Raw genomic sequence first — 17,234 nt, forward strand, 5'->3', positions numbered from 1 at the left:
ATTATTTTTTTATTAATTTAAAATTTTAGAATAAGTAATGATTTAATTATAATTACTGGGTCTTTTGCTAAAGAGCAAAGTGGACAATAACATCCTTGACTGTAATGGTATTTGTTCACATGGTAATTAACATTAATTTCTCACTTAATTACATAAAGAATGTCCAAGATGGAGGGAACATGACAATCATTATGGTGATGCAGCCAAAGCTGGTTATTGTTGCTTAATTAGCAGCCTCGTGAGATATTTGAAACAGTTTTAATTAATTAACTAATCAAGCATCTTTAACCAAATCTTATAATATATAGTTGAATTAAAGCATTTCGGCTGGGGCTGAAAACGGTTTAACCAGATTGTGTTCAAACCTGGGGAAATCGCACACAGTTTCTAATTTATAACTTTCTTTATGACACTGCAGTTTCTTGTGAGGGGGTAATTCTAACAGGCAGTGAGACATTCAAAGCTTTTACTTTCAGAAGATTGAGTCACTTTGAGCGGCAACAGTGACAATCTAAAGCTTTGCTTTGACAGCTTTGAATCACTTTAAAGTCACATTAAGGTGACCGACCACATCTTCTTAGTGGGGGGTGTCGTAATTGAGTCACATACTTCCGGAAGATTTGACTTATTTGCCATCGTTCAGATTTAATTTTAATTTTTTTTATAAAAAATAAAAGAGAGTGAAATTGTTATAAACTTTGGGTAGAATTTACTTTTAAAAATCTGTTTGAAATAGGAGAGTACCCGAAAACTTATATATGCATGCATGGTTAAGAATATTAGACTTAATCTATGTGGGACACAAATATCGTAACATAAGGTCATGTTTCCGCAACCGACATTTACGGCGGCCTACTTTATCTACACTGACCCAATGATAATAATTTCTCTTTTGACGACTCCACTTACTCATCAATATTTTAGTCTAGCTCATAAGTTGCCCCATCCGTGACTCGAACTTGTGGTGTGGTGTTTAGTTCTGGTACCGAATCTTACAAACTTGGATATAACTCACCATTAGAAATTGGCTTGCAAGGAGAGGGTATCCAAGATCTTATATACACATGATTAGATTAGATTTAACTCATGCAATACAAAGATTGTAACAAAAATTAAATATAAGTGATTAAAAAATTATAACTTAGAAGCTGGAAAAGCCTAAGACCCACGTATCAATTGGATAAATATTCCTAGTTATATGCCTATTATGTGGGCAGGGACGGAGCCAGGAAGTTTTATGGGAGGGGGCCAGCCCTTTTTTTTTTTTTTTTTTTTTGGGTTCTCCAGAAATTTTTTTAATAAAAAAAATTATTTTTGTTGTTTTTTATGAGCTAAGGACTACCGTAAGGGCCAAAAAAAAGTGAGTATTTGAAAGTAAGAGCCAAAAAATAGACATTTGAAAGTAAGGACCAAAAATAAAAAAACTTAATGGGTATGGCAAAAAAAAAAAAAAGAATAGGGCCAAAAGTTTTTATTGAATATGGCCAAAAAATCTAAAAATAAGGCCATTTGTTTTTTTTTTTAGAGGGCCAAATTACTAAACTTAAAACTTTACTTTACTATTATTATTTTTGTACTTATAATTTTTTTTCCTTATTTTGGGGGACCATGGCCTACCCCGGTCCCCCCTCCCTCCGTCTATGTGTGGGCTACAAAAAAATAGTTATGGCATCCAAAAGCCCAAAAAATTTTGTATGGAGTCTCTTTCTCAGATTATTATTTGATTTAACTATTGAAGGCTCACCCATTGGCTCCCAAGCCTGCATTACTCTGATTGTCTTTTTCTTGTTTTGTAGGTGTCCGTTGTTCAATCTGATTGTACAAAAATCCGCTTCAACAATAATTTGTTTATTTTTTTCTTTAAAGTAATAGAGGAAAGGGAGATTACAAGCCTCCCCTCCCCCCGACAGTAATTAATAATTAATAATGAGCTTCTTTGCAAAAAAAATTGTTGGTTAACTGTGGTTTATCTACTTGATTATCATCTGCTAAAGGAAAAGAGAAGGCTGTCCAGTATGGCAGTATGCAAAATGTGACAGAATCCTCCCATAACTCATAGTTAAATGACTATATTGTATATTAATTAAGCACATGTCGATTAAGAAGTCTCATGCAAGGATCATCGAATCTGACATTCTTTTTGACTGAAAGGGAGTCTGCCGGAAGGACAAGGAAGCAAAGGCAGAGTACTTTTTTCTCATGGTTGGGATGAAAATTGAGTTGGGATTCGAGGTTCCTTCCTTCCCCGTCAAAACAATTTCCGTCCCATCGCGATGTTTCTCTTTTTTCTCCTTTAAATGGTCGACTAGATACATGCATGGATACAAAGGTAATATGATACCTCCCTCGCCAAAAACTTTGCCGTGTATCATAGCATAAGATCACTTTGGCTCCATTTGTTGAAAAAGTGTTTTTGGTGGGACATTAATATAAAAATAGCTAGTTGCGACTATTTTATAATTTAGGTTATTCATTTGTTAATATTTTTATTTTGAAAAAAAAAAAGAAGGAAAATGATTTATCAAACAAAACCATGCATATATGTTGCAAATGACACATATACAGTATATATATTAGCATATCAAAATTGGAGGACACGAAAGCAACTATTGCTGGCAATTAGTATATATATATATATATCTTACCTTTTTAACAAATTTAAGGCTTAAAATTTTTTTGTTGGACGGTCTGTGTCTCTGCATAAGTTATCTGAGGGCGGTTATATATAATATGATTTTGATTTTGGTAATTTGAGAGAGATTGTTATATTTGATTCTTAGATTTGTGTAAATGCATGTGTGTGCGGTACCCTAGAACTCCCATGCACATAGAAAATCAACAAGTCATATAGTGAGAAGAGAGGCATATTGGGCACTGGCTACTTTTTTGGGCTGGAGAGATAATGTGTGACACCCCAAAGAATCTTATATTGGGAAGATGAATTGCCCATGTGGAGTTGGTGAATTGTAAAGGAGCTTGTAATTGTTAAGTTTCACATTAGTTCCTTATTAGCTAGTTGTGAGCTTATAAGCTTTATAAGTGATTTTAAAAAACTCAAATTATAACTTGATTAGTTCTTTGAGAGTGATAGTGTAAATGTAGATAATTCTTTCTATGGGTTATTACATAATGCACCATAAAATGGTCATGTACCATAGTTGGGGCCTTAATTAATTTATTTATTTTTTAAGGAATGGGCCATAATCATTTTCTCATAAACATGTCATTCTTTTAGATTAACCACACACACACACATATATATATATATATATATATATATATATATATATACACAATATCATGTTGCACGAGCTGATCAAAGCAAAGGTAAGTATACCTCGACCGTGATTCACACAACGCAGGCGTGCTAAGCACACCAGGCAATTTTTTAATATTAAAAAAATAAAAAATAAAAAATTGGCCGCACGCCGGCGTTGTGTTTATCTTCACCCACCCTTGCGTAGATAGAATATGTGCATAGAAAACGCATATACTATACAAAAGAAAGTAAATATATTATGGGGATGACATAGGAGTATATATATGATTTGTATATATTGATTAGCTAGGCAATTACTAGCCTTGTTTCGATCCATGCCTCAACGGGTTAATATATATATATATATATATGACTGCATACAATGAAATTAAAGCTAAGCTAAAGTAAACCGGCCTTAACATAGATATGATATCAGCACAAAATCAGAGCAATCATAGCTGACATGATACTCCATGATATTAGCACACAATTAATCTGAGATCATTGTGTAAGAGATCACCAGACCACCCATGAGCCATGATTTCAACCTTTGAATCTAGGCATCCATCCAGTGAGAGACAGCTGGCGACGTATATATGTTTTCAACCTTTGAATCAGAAGACCTGAAAATAAATTAACCTAGCTAGTTATTTAATTATTATCATTTTTAAAGAAAGTTTTCGAATTGGAATAGCTTGTTATTAGGGATTCGTGTTATATATTTTCAAGTTGCTCCAACATGTTCTTCTGTAATTTTCTCTATGCTGCTTTAGGCAGAGAATTGATCAATTTACGACAAACCCATGGCTCACAGATCACGATGACCCCCACAAAATCAAAACCTGCAGTGGAATATCTTGCACGTGCGCTAAGTTCCATGCAAATAGAGCCCACAGACAGATACTACACAATAACAATCTTTTCCCTCGATTAATTATAAGAAAGCTGAAAGAAATAAAGACAAGCGGAAAAGGATACGATACATCATACATTGACTAATTAACAAACACATCCGTGACAATTACATCATCTCCACATAAGATTATCTGAACTTATTATACAGACAAACACCCAACAATTTCAAAATAACAACTGAAACAAAAGACACTTTTAAAACCTCAAATAAATTCAACAAGCCACGGATTTTTAATTTGGCTTCTATTATATATCCCAACAGATGATCTTATTCCATGCCGTCATTCGGTCAACGACGTCGTTCAGGGGTCCAATGCGGCGCAGCTGGGCTAAAATGCACCGATACCACCCTTGAGTCCAGGAGCTCCATGATGGGGGTGAAATTCACGCACCTGGGTACTTTGTATTGGTTGATCGACGCGCCCCGCGAGATTGCGTAGTCCATGAGCTCCTCAAACGTGCCGTTCTTAACCACTCTGATTTCAAGCGGTCCGATTGAGTTGTCCGCGACTCGGCCTTGTCTGTACACCGTGTTCAGCGACTCCTCCATCGCTAAGCAGCATTGGTTCAGGACATCGTCGGTGGGTGAGTTAGCCGGATCCTTCACAAGCAACTCCCAGTAAATCACGTAGTGTCCAGGGATTGATTTCGTGTCGGCGTAGCTCGTGTACTCCACCACGCTCGTGTTGAATTCCTTTATGAGCGCCGTCGCATTTTCTATCGCCTTTTGCAACTCCGCCTCGTCCGTCTTGTCCGAGTCGATGCTCAACAGCACGTTCTTTCTTCTTATGAACCGAAATTGCGGAGCCGCGTTGTAGAAACCGGTGACCTGGAGGATGTCGCCAACTCGGTACCGGTTCAGACCGGCGTAGGTGGTGATGATGAGCTCGTACTCCTTCCCAACCTCCACGTCGGCAAGGTCCACAAGCCGCGGAGGTGAGTCGCGCGATAGAGCTGGAGCGTTCGGCTCGTGTGGCAAGAACTCGAAGTAAGCCATGTTTGGCATGATGGTGTAGGTAACCTCAGAAGGCGTGGACATTGGCTTGAGATTAAGCCCAAAGTAGCACTCGGAAGAGGCATACATGGTGCAAGAAAGAGGTAGCCCAGCGCTATAATAGTCAAGCGTTGGTATGTACTGAGCCATCGCACCCGTTACAATCACGTCTAGGAATTTCGTGTTGGGCCAAATTCTCGTGATTATACCTTCCCAATTATCTTCCGAGCACTCCTTGGTGATGAACTCGGAGAGTTGTGTGTTGGGTTTGACGAGTTTGGAAATTACTTCCCGGAGAGAAGGTTCCGTGATTTTAGGGTTTAAAGTTCCGGTTGAGATGTCGTGGGCCAACTGCTGCCAGTTAAGTTGTAGGAATCGGATGGCTCTGAGTAGGCCGGAGGCAAATACGGCGCCGACTCGGAGGACCTCTTCGCGCATAATGAGGCCGCACAACATCTGCGTGTACATGCTTTGGAACGAGTCGACGCAGAGAATGGCCTCGTTTGGGCTGGTGTACACATTGTAGGGGTCGTACGGCCTGGTCTTGAAGTGTTCGCTCCTGTAGTAGCTGGTGAGCACCGGACGTGCCAGGAGGCCGCCGGGAGTCTTCGTCTCCGCCTTCACGAACAAAAAGTAGAGTCCCTTGCCTTTGTCTAAACCCGGGACGTATCTGTAAATTAAGAAATATTTTCATCATGATTAAATTTACTGATCTTCTTTTACAAGGTTAAGCTTTTGCGTGATTTAACATGGGATGTACTTACAAGTTCATCACCGGCATGAGAAGGCTGTACAATTTCTGGCGACGGTCCAACTCTTCATGAATCGTCGGCATCAATTTTCTCTCCCCAGCCGAAGTCCCCGAGCTGCAAGTTAGTTCACAAATTTGAGAAATCATCACATATATAACAATTAAACAGCCTTGTGTGAAAGAGAGATTAATATATTAATATTTCGTTCTCACCTGGTGAGGAACTCAGAAATGGGGTGAGAGGACAAGATGGGAGAGCGGTCGCCATTAGCAATACGTTGGATCTCAGGCTGAAGATCCTCGTAGGTAACCACAGGAACATTCGCCTTGAAAGTGTCGCGGTCCGTCGCCCCCTTGAGCCGGAACCGCCTGAGGTACTCGGTTTCCGCGTTCCGACTCAATATCTCAGCCAAAAGCCTCTCCTGGACGGCGTCTGTGTTCCTTGTCATCTCCTCGATGAACTCAAGCGCCTTGGCGTCCTTCTCGCAAGCTGGAGGGCCAAGAGGGGTCGAGACCTGTGATTCAATCGCCATTGTTGAAAGCTTAGCTAGAGAAAGTACACGAGGAAATCAAATTGAGACAGTGCGGTGCATAGATGGCGAAGGACCACGCCATTTTATAGGTGAAATGATTTCGAATTTAGCCAATTTTTTTTTTTTCTCTCTCACACGGCCACGTCATGTTCCACGTCATGGACCTAGCCACGTGGACGGCCGGACCATTAGTTGCTTGGAACGACGCTAACGGAGCTTTTGTTGATCATAGCGACACGCCAAAAGTTAAAAAATATTTGTCCCATAAAATGTAGCTCTCAGAGGGAACAGGTAGGGCCCAGGACACGTATGAATGGCTTTTAATTCCGACATGTGGGGCCGGTCACTTTTCTCGGTCAGTATGAGATTGCAACCTTGTTCGACTGGGACAGCGACAGGCGCCGGCCGCTTATGACCCGGTTTCAGTGACGAGAGTAGTTGGCCAAGACTCATGCAATTCTGGGTTGCGTGTGGGAGAGAAGCCAAGTTTGAATAATGGGAGCTAAGAAAACAATACTAGGGCAGAAGTTTTTGTATGGCTATAGATACCTTTCAATGCTACTACATATGATCATTAGGAATATATAATTAAGATGATCATCACTAAAAAGATGTCTGGGTGCAGCAATCACGTGGACATGAAGTTGATGTTTATTTTGGTTAGAATTTTTTTCTTGTACTTGTTCTTGATGTCTAGGCTTGTCAGTATATTTTTATATCCCGAGGGTAGGTGAACTTTAGCATTAATATTTACGTCATGACAGTTCCATTACATTTATCATTGTTTTCTTCACCATCTTTGGGGAATGATTACAATAAAATTATTTGAAAATCTGGTACGGGTGGGTTCTCATGTTTCAATGGTAATGGAATCCAAAGGAACTTTACCCATTGATTTTGATTTTTTATATATTATAAATAAAGACTGGAAGAAGAAATAGAAATCCTTTCGCTTGAAGAATTTAGAATGAAATAATCCATTAAACGTACATACAGTCTTTTAGATTTTTAGACTTAGATATGACCTGTTTGGGCTAAAGAAGACTGATCTTATGACAGCCAATTAAGCTTCGAGCTAGACACCTACCTATGCCCCATCTGATAGAGCGTTAGCAGTAATTTTTCTTAAATTTTTCTTAGGTTAAGGGAATCAAGTTACTTATTTATTTATTTATTTATTTTTATATTCAAATAAACCCTATGATGACTTTCTTTATTTTTTTTACTTGTATTATTTTAAATATTTTTTCAATTAAATGTTAGGAGAAAGAGAGAGGAAATGAAGCCATTTAAATATTCTTTCAAATGAATGATGAAAAAAAAAAAAAAAAGGAGAGAGAAAACATTTTTTAATAAAATAATAGTTAGGGAAGTTAGGGAAACGTTTGGTTCCCTTGGGGTTTTTTTTTTTTTTTTTTTGGTTTATAGAACACCAAGGGAGTCTTTTGTATAAAGCTTTTTAATTTCCCAACATTTAGGAAAAATAATGAGTTTTAAGAAGTCCGTTACAAGTTCTCTTAGAACATGCGTTTTCCATATTAAGTTTATATTATTTTCCTTATAGATATTTTACCATTTATGTTTGATTGTAATCAAATCATTTTGATTTGTTAATGATTTGATTATAATACTTATATTCTCTTCACCTACTACAGTTTTTTAAAAAGATACTTTTGTACTGTAAGCCAATCATTTAGAAATAAGAGCAAAATATAATTTTATTGGGTTCTTTCTTAGTGGTGGATGTAGGTGATATAATGCGGAATCACTCAAAAATCTTGTGTTATTTTCTCTCATCTTCAAATCATAATTTTATCCCAAAAACTTAAGTCGTCACGTGTGGGTCTAAACTACTTATTAATAACGGAAGCCTAAAACTTGAGATCGATGCTTAATTGAAATGAGAAGTTAATGAATTTTTTATTTTTGCTCTAATATCATATTAAATCATTATGCACTTATCCCAAAAGCTTTGAGATGATAAGAAATGATAAAACTTAACATTTAATTAATATTTAACACATTTGCTTCCATGATTTACATTTGATTCTAAATTAATTTCTTCACCATCCTGATTCCTGGCCTATGGATGAGCCAACGGTACCGGTGAACATGATAACGACAAACTAGGGCCAACTTGATCATATGTTTAAGAATGTTACTAGACTGTCGGTTCCAGTAGTAGAGACCAATATTGATTGGAAATTTGGAAGTAGTAGCTCATGCTGATCTAATCAGCTGAGAGGAAATATCGTTTTCTTCTTAACTAAAGATTGGAAGCTAGGTGAAACTAGTCTTTGAGGCCCCAAATGGGCAGTGAGTGACATATTAAGTAGTGATGCAAAAGTCACCCATATATATGGCATTTGGCATAATTAGCTATCTTATCTGCCACCCTATGAAATATCTAAACAAGCTAGCATATATAAAAATGGCAAAAGAAAAAAATAGAAAGAGGAGAAAAAAGGAAAAGGAAAAGGAAAAGAAGAGAACTTTAAAAGAATATTTAGTTCTGCACTAGTTATATATTAAACATATAATTAAGGAACCAATAAAAGGAATATTGGAAAAACTCCTAAAAGCCTGATCATATGCTTCACCAATATTTCACACTTAATTAGGAGTGTAAACCCTAAGTTTTTGGCAGTCTGCTCCTTACCCATTCCGTGAAATATTTTAATTAAATAAAAGTGAATTGACAGAATCAGAGTTTCAGATTCTTAGTTAACATGATAGGTTGATTAAAAAAAAAAATTACCAGGTAAGTTCTTATATAATTAATTAAGAGAGATATTCTCAATTAGAAAAAAGAAAATAAGGGATATTCGCAAAGACCTAAATGGATGTTAATCGAAAAGGTATATGGATTCCACGGTAAGAAATCATGAGTTCGAGGAAGCACTAGATGAGCCCCTTAATTAATTAGGATTAAAATAAACCCAGAAGTTGGTGGTCCATTATAGTACAAAAAATCGATCAAGCCTTTCACAATCTTCTACAAGTTACTTCCGATCCTTGTACATTAATTTACTTAGCGCCTGCATCCACAAGTTGGATCAAATGGAATCTCATTATTTCCTTTTACTATGTGAAAAGAATTAATTGCTATCCATTCTAGTAGCATCTACTTTCTGAGGTAGGAAGAACAAGCTAGAACTAGCAGATTAGGCTGCTACTAAAAATGCTAATTAATTGTTGGGTTGGACTTTTATGGCCCTCTACAAAGTAGGATATAGCTATATATAGTGTATAGGCCATTAAAAGGAAATGGACATTCATATTTCATTGTTCATGAATCATGTTGCAGACATAGACAACTCATAGTATTAGGGTTTAGGGATGATATATATATATATATATATATATATATATATATATATATATATATATATTCTTCTGATAGAAAGAATAACAGAATCCTTATATAGCCGATTTCTGGTGTTAAAATCCTTTTATTTTTTGATGAAAATAAGAAATGAAATGATCAGGAAGCATGTTTAATTAATTCAATTGTGTAGTTTTTCTAGCTGCATACATCTTACATTAAATTGACAACTTATTGAACAGTAGTTTTCTTCAAATATGCAATACGATATCTATTGCTCCACTTCTTCTCTTTTTCTTCTTTCTTTTTTCTATTTGTGGCCATCCACTTATCCATTTACACAGTATTCTATGCAAATAATTAACTATTATATATTATTAGCAGATCTATTGGCAAGAAATGTCAACCAGCTACAGAATATATATATATATATATATTACATGTTACTTTTTTCCTAATATTTGAACCAGCTGTGTTTACAAAGAATTTGGATTAATTAATCAGAAGACAGACATACTCGGTCTCCGTTTTTTTTTTTTTTTTAAGAATAAAAAAAAAAAAAAACTATTATCACGGGTTATGCCACCAAGGGTACTATACGCTATTTATAGAACCAAATATCATGGAAGGTGACACCCCAACAACCAGCAAAAACTAATAAGGCTAGGTAATACTCAGTGCAAAGCGTGTCTCTGACTAGTGACAGCATAATCTCTAATCGTCAACAAATTAGGTTCCCAACTCGATCTGTAAAAGTTTCGGTAAACATCGACTTGGCCTGCCTCTTGTCCTCAAATACTACAACACAAAACGGACTAAAACCTTTCAAAATTTCCAACCAATTGACATTAATCTTCTCTGCTGTCACCAGAGGAACATGGTCAAAGCGATTGACTGGAATAAATGGATTAATCTATCACTTAGTTTCAAGTTTTATGGCGTCAAGTTAATCAGTTTGAATTTGCAAGTTTAATTATAAATTAGGGGACAACTTCTTTTACAGACACATGCATGACCAAGTCTTTCATTTGAAAGTTCTCCATCCATATATTTATAACCTAGTCCAATATATATGTCTGTCGACTGTCGTGTTCTTAATTTCATATGGGCTGTACAATTTATACCTTCAGCTCTATTTTTTTTTTTTTTTTGGTGACAAATATATATGTATATATTATATATAGCAATTTCATAACCGGCCACGTGATGGAAAATTAATCAACACGCCCGAAAGAACCTTCAAAGCAAATGATCGATCACCATCTTTTGAAAGCGAACCTTCTGGCAAAAGTACATTCGAATCTTAATTATAGAGTTGAAAAAAAAAAAAAAAAAAAGTCAAGAAAATGGCCGTCCTGTCCAAATTAGCTATAATCACACGTAAGTACCAAGAAAAAAGGTGCCCCTAAAACAATGTATCTCTACTCAGAGCTTGAATCTACTCTACATTTGAGTTGTGTGGTCCCTTGCTAACCACGGGCGTATATTGTGGAAACCAGTGCAAGTCCTCGACATAAATGTTGGCCCCAATTTGTCATTTCTCTAGCAGCTCATTCGTGCAAGTACTTGCGTTGTGGGCCATTTTGTACGAAGCGTATGAAGCAGCTGTGAGGTTGAAGAACATGGGGGCGTAGGCCAGTTGGAGTGGAGTCTTGGAGATGATATATCATGCATGACGCTATAATTAAATTTCTTAAAAAAAAAAGAGCTGTCTTTTCTTTAGTGCATGCTCTTCTCGTTGATCAACAAGTAACAGTCTTACGGGAACACCATTATTATATATGGTCATTATTAAGAAGGATAGAGTTAGAATTTCTTTACCCGAAGCTCAATATTGAAGGGCAAAAGCATGAATGGAAGACCAAACTAATTTCGTATATAAATTGGCGGAAAATATTCTATGTATAATAAAAGTACATGAAACAAGGGAACTTCTATATATATGTGTGTGTTGGTTTGGATAAAATCAAGCTATATCCGTATGCAATTAAGCAATTCAATAATAAAATAATAATTATGTTCACTGTAATTGATTTAGATATGATACCTTCCAATAAATTGTTTCGAACTCTTTAGTAGTTTTCGTAATTATTTAAATAAAAACCCACACTACTATATACAAGTAGTTTACATGTAATTTCTCATGCAACGAGAAGGTAGGAGTGAAAAGGTGGTTTATAAAATTCATTAACCGCCTTCGCTAATTGCCTAGGCGGTTAACCGGTTGTTAGCGTTTAGTAACTCTAATGACCATTAACTGCTTTTTTAAAAGAAAGAAAGAAAGAAAAAACGGAAAAAAAAAAAAAAAAAAAAACCAAAACGACGTCGTTTAATTTATTTGGTAATACAATAATATCATATATATGCTACATACGACATTGTTTTATATATATAACGGTTAACGGTTTTTGAAAAAACTTAAAACCTAAAATCGTAACTGCCTAAGCTGTTAACGTGTTTTTTCTAAACGACTTCAAAAGTGATCAGTGGATAGTTAATAATTGTCTGTCTTTTTACCCCTACAAGAAGGTGCAACAAAACAATGAAGAGGGTGAGCTGTCTCGGTTAATAATTGTATGTCACGTATTGGTCCACATTACAAATGTATAGATGCTATAATTTTTTTTAATAGATATATGCTATTAATTTCAATAATCGTAGATATATTGCTAAAAATTTCCAAACACTTAAACGAGTAGATATGGGTACCACCTATATATCGACTGTCTTCCACAAATTGTGCTGTTGCCTGTTGGCCTGGCTGTCCCGGCCAATTGATATTGATCATGTGTGTGTATATATATATATATATATATATATATATATATATATATATATATATTTTTTTTTTTTTTTCTGTCAGAATTAATACTGACGTTGGCTTTCTCCTGAATTTAGGATATTCAGGTTAATTTTTCTATTTTATGCAAGACTTTTCAAATGGACTCCATACCAAATTATCTAAGATTGGAGAAGCACTATATATATATTGTAAATTTTTATTATCATTGTAGTAACTTAAATAAAGATTAATTAACCAAAAGAGAGCTAAAACATGTGATATCAATATTACAAAAAACAAAAATTAATTTTTTTTTAACATTATCAAAATTATGATTGCAAAATTGCTAGCTTATAAGTTAAAAGTTTTCCCTATAAATAAATATTTTCACTTGGATTGACAAGAAATTTAAATATATGTTCTTATAGTAATTCAATATAAAAAGGTATATTTAATCATTTGGATTGTTTTTTTTTTTTTGGCAAACACTAACAATATTGGTTAACTTTACAACAAGACATGCATACACAAGCATAAACGCACACGATCGGCTATATATATATAGCTGAAATCAACGGCAAGCAGCTGAAAGCCTGTTATGGTAAACTTTTACAAAACTCTTTCTCTCTCATACTAAAAACGCACTAGTTGTGATTAGTAACTTTATCAGGGTACTAACTTATATAATTAAGCATGTTCATGGCTAAATTTATATAACATGCATGTTCATCAAATATAACAATAATTAATAATTAATTAATTAATTATTGTTACTGTGCTGTAACATTTTCATGAAGAAATGAACTTTCCAAACTATTTAAGACCACCTTAAGTAATTCATATTTGTCTTCTACGGATCTTTGGGGGCCCGTGGTCCCTGATCACAAAAGTAGACCACACAAATTTAAGCGTGAAGGATGAATAGTAGTACTATTATTTCTAATCGATCACCCGGCCGTCCACCAGCCACCAGTCAATGATCCAACCAAAAAAAAAAATGATCACAAAGTAGACCAAGAAAATTTGAGCGTGATGCATGAATAGTACAATTATAATTACATGTTATTCACTCATGATGAGTCAAGTCAAAGTAAATTATAAGCTCTAGCTGACTAACACCTTCATGCATATATAGCAAACACAGAAATAAATGAGAAGAGTCGTACCTTTGAGGTAATTGTATGCTCAAAGTCAAGGTCGTCCAATACTGCAGTGATATCACTATCCAACACAGCCAAGTAATTAAAGAGATAACATTCGTTCGGTGAAAATCACATATTTGCTAAAGTGTTAATTAACGTGTGTGTATATATATATATATATATATATACAATCAAGTCAATATAAATATAATAAAAATATATTGTAATTGTTGTGCATGCACTTGTGAGGTTTGTGTTTCACATTGAGAAAGTGTAAGAAATAAGAGTGGTTAATATATCCAAGTGAACTGAAGCCCATTAACTTAAGATTTTGGCCTAGAAGTGATGTCCTAATATGTATATTGACTTAAAGCTTGTTTGGGATTGCGTTTGAGGGACCTAAAAATGCTTTTAACACTGGGTCCAAATTAAAAGCCTAAAAATGACTAAAAAATACTTTTGACAAAAACTTACAAATGAAGTTTTTGCCCAAAAGTTCTTTTTGACTTAAAAACTCTATTTCTCAAACGCAATCTTAAACAGACTCTTACTCTTATTTGTCCCCCCTTAGTGATTCAGGCTTAGAAAAATTTATACTTAATTATTTAACAAATTGACGACCTAATTCTTTGACTTTAAAAATAGTTTTCACCTACTACATTGTACTATACTTGTATTGTTATGGTATAACATAATCTTTTTAAATACATTATATTGTAATGCAATTAGAATAAAGTCAACATAATGTCTTTAAGGGGTAGCCCAATCGGCTAGGGACTACGTCTTATGAAGTAGAAGTCACTAATTCGAATCCCCCTCCCCCTCTTATGTAGACATATCAAAAAATAAAAAATAAAAAATAAAAAATAAAGAATAAAGTCAACGTAATAAAAATATCACCCTATTAGGTATTATGAACGGCAAACGTCCATGAGCCTCTAAGGCTTACGTACACCTTAAATCTCTTGGGTCCTTTTCTCACTCTTCCTCATTTAATTTCTCTTTATTTTTATTTATTTATTTTTCCTCTTTCTTTTGGAATATAGTTGAGCACGCATGCACTAGGTATTTCTTTTTTCTTTTTTCTTTTTCCCCTTACTCTTCATTTCTTTAGTTATACGTGGGAGCATAGGCAGGAGGAAAATGTCTTTCACTCGACAATTTTTTATTTATTTTTTAGCTTATTAATTAATTGATTTTCTTATCCTTATGCGCGCACCATGCTTGCACGTTCATGCAAGTCGGTCCATCTAATTAACTAATCACGGATTTCAATTTCAATTTGGTTAGCATGGGTCCATTTGTTCTCCAACCTTAATGCATTTGTGACTAGACCAATTATATGACGAGAGTAAAACGATAACGTTTTGTTGTTTTCCATATATATATATTAAATGATCATAAAGTTAATTTCTTTACTTGACCCCATATGCATGTAGACTTTTTACAAACGGTGAGGCTAAGCAAATCATAATACCAACACGTAGGGAATAAAACTATTTCCGAATATTACTAGGTGTCAGGATATGCCTCACCATGGACCAACACGAACCATAAATCATGTTATTGAGAAGGACCAAATTCACGTAGGGCTGATAGCAATCAACCCGACAAAAAATTTAATACAAAATTAGTGATTTAGATTGATACGATTCAAATCTAATATGTGATTTGACACGACTCACGAACCGAATACAATACAAAATTATCAGATTTTAGCAGAAAAATTTAACCTGTTTAATTAAATGTATCGAATTAAAATTAACCTCTACTTATACTTTAACATGATTCAAACTCAATATATGATCATCCCTACTTCAATGACATGCTTTTGATTCACGGATTGAGGTTTTGCATGCAATATGTGTGTTTTATATGTAGCCTTTGTCTTTTTTTTTGTAAGCATAGTGTTTGTCACTAACGTTAAAACAAGGAGGGTTTGTAGTTTGTACAGCTGTCTGTCTATAGCTATAATTAGTGTGAGGGTGATTGAAAGGAGCAATATGGGAATCAATGATCAAGGCTTTTGAAGTAATGTCAAATGTTACACGGGTGTTGTACAGAGAGCATCATCATCATTCATGAATAGGCTTTATATTTGATCATCCGAATCCTAGCTAGCTAGGTCTATCATACATGCATATCTTTTTTGGTAGATGATCATCCTTGTCAAAAGGCATGCATATGATATGTATTAACACTCTCATCTAACCTCACATGGCTGTTGTAGGTTATCGTCATAGGCTATTAATTTGATTCCTGTTTATGAATTAATAGTAGTACTTGACTATCTAATTACCTTCTAGCCTTGAGCCTAGCCTACAATAGTGCCAGAAATTGGTCCATATGCGCATGCTAGGTTCATATATATATATGTTTCATGCCCTACCCATTGTGTTTTCTGCTTCATATATTTTTGTTCCCCTCATAATGGGTAACCGAGTTTGATTTAATAATGGACCTCTTGTCTATTCCTCTCTAATTTTAATTTACTTATATATATATATTTAAAAAAAAAAAAAAACATTGATGTAAGAGAATATTGGACATATGTATCAATATAGTTTGTAAAAAAATGGGGCTGCCAAGCCTAACCTTTGTAGCAAATTGCTATTATATATATAGATGAAGGCTTAAATTACCATTTATCTCTCTTAAAATAAGTGTTGATTTAACTTGAGATAAATAGTGATTTAACTTAATTAATATTATAGCATAAGTAAATCCACTCATTCTTATGATTTTAAGCTTATAGTGATCGAGGGCCGCTTCTGTTATATAATAATCACTCATTTTGGTATAAGAAGGAAAAAAAGAATAAGCTACGTAAAAGTACCCATATTTTGCTCTCTCTCTCTCTCAATAAATCAAAAGCTATATATGATGACCTACAAAAGCGATGAATCCTGGCTTTTTCCTTACAAAGAGGAGCAGAGTCCTTATTTTATTAATGAATTGTCAGTATTATGATAATCATGATGAACTGTCAATCTTAGATGGTGATTTTACATAATTTATCAGCAGGCAGATGGACTGAAATAATTCCACGAGCTTGAAAACCAAGGTCTCGTTTTAACATGAAAATAACATTGTAGCAAAAATATGAATAATTAAGGAAGAAAAGGGGAAAAAATAATAATTAAAAGAACCCCTTAGGAAAGTGGGGGCAGACAGAGTGACCCTCAAACGTCGGGTCTGTGAAGAGCTCGTAAGTTCATGTGCCCCAACTCTTTTTTCTTCTTTTCTTCACGGATCATGGGGGCCCAACTCTGTTGTTGGTCGTTGGGTTGACTTGGGATAATGGTGATTGGACCAGAGCCCATTGAAATATACTTGGCCCAAATATATTCTTTTATTTTTTTTCGCAAAAAAGGAAAAAAGAAAAGAAAAAAGAAGAAGATAAAACTTACACTTAATTACTTCCTAAAACTTACAATCAATTATTATGTCTTCTAAACTTTGAGTTGAAGTCTTTTCACTTAAACCCCTGCCATTAGAATTTTCTATTAATTTGGCCGACAAACGCATCATGT

The 17,234-nt window shown here is 34.8% G+C and overlaps 1 protein-coding gene across 1 annotated transcript; it reads right to left on the reverse strand.

Annotated features, from left to right (window-relative positions):
- Positions 1 to 4,183: 4,183 nt before the first annotated feature.
- LOC132187097 (putative indole-3-acetic acid-amido synthetase GH3.1) lies at positions 4,184 to 6,501 on the reverse strand. The gene is made up of 3 exons (XM_059601271.1): positions 6,133 to 6,501; positions 5,933 to 6,034; positions 4,184 to 5,838 (listed from the first exon to the last, which is right to left on the reverse strand). The coding sequence occupies exons 1-3, from the start codon at positions 6,450 to 6,452 to the stop codon at positions 4,464 to 4,466; spliced, it is 1,797 nt and encodes a 598-aa protein (XP_059457254.1). The 5' UTR covers positions 6,453 to 6,501; the 3' UTR covers positions 4,184 to 4,463.
- Positions 6,502 to 17,234: the final 10,733 nt, after the last annotated feature.

The sequence above is a fragment of the Corylus avellana genome, chromosome 6, assembly GCF_965113065.1.
Source record: "Corylus avellana chromosome 6, dhCorAvel1.hap1.2, whole genome shotgun sequence".
In the NCBI taxonomy this organism is placed as follows: domain Eukaryota; kingdom Viridiplantae; phylum Streptophyta; class Magnoliopsida; order Fagales; family Betulaceae; genus Corylus; species Corylus avellana.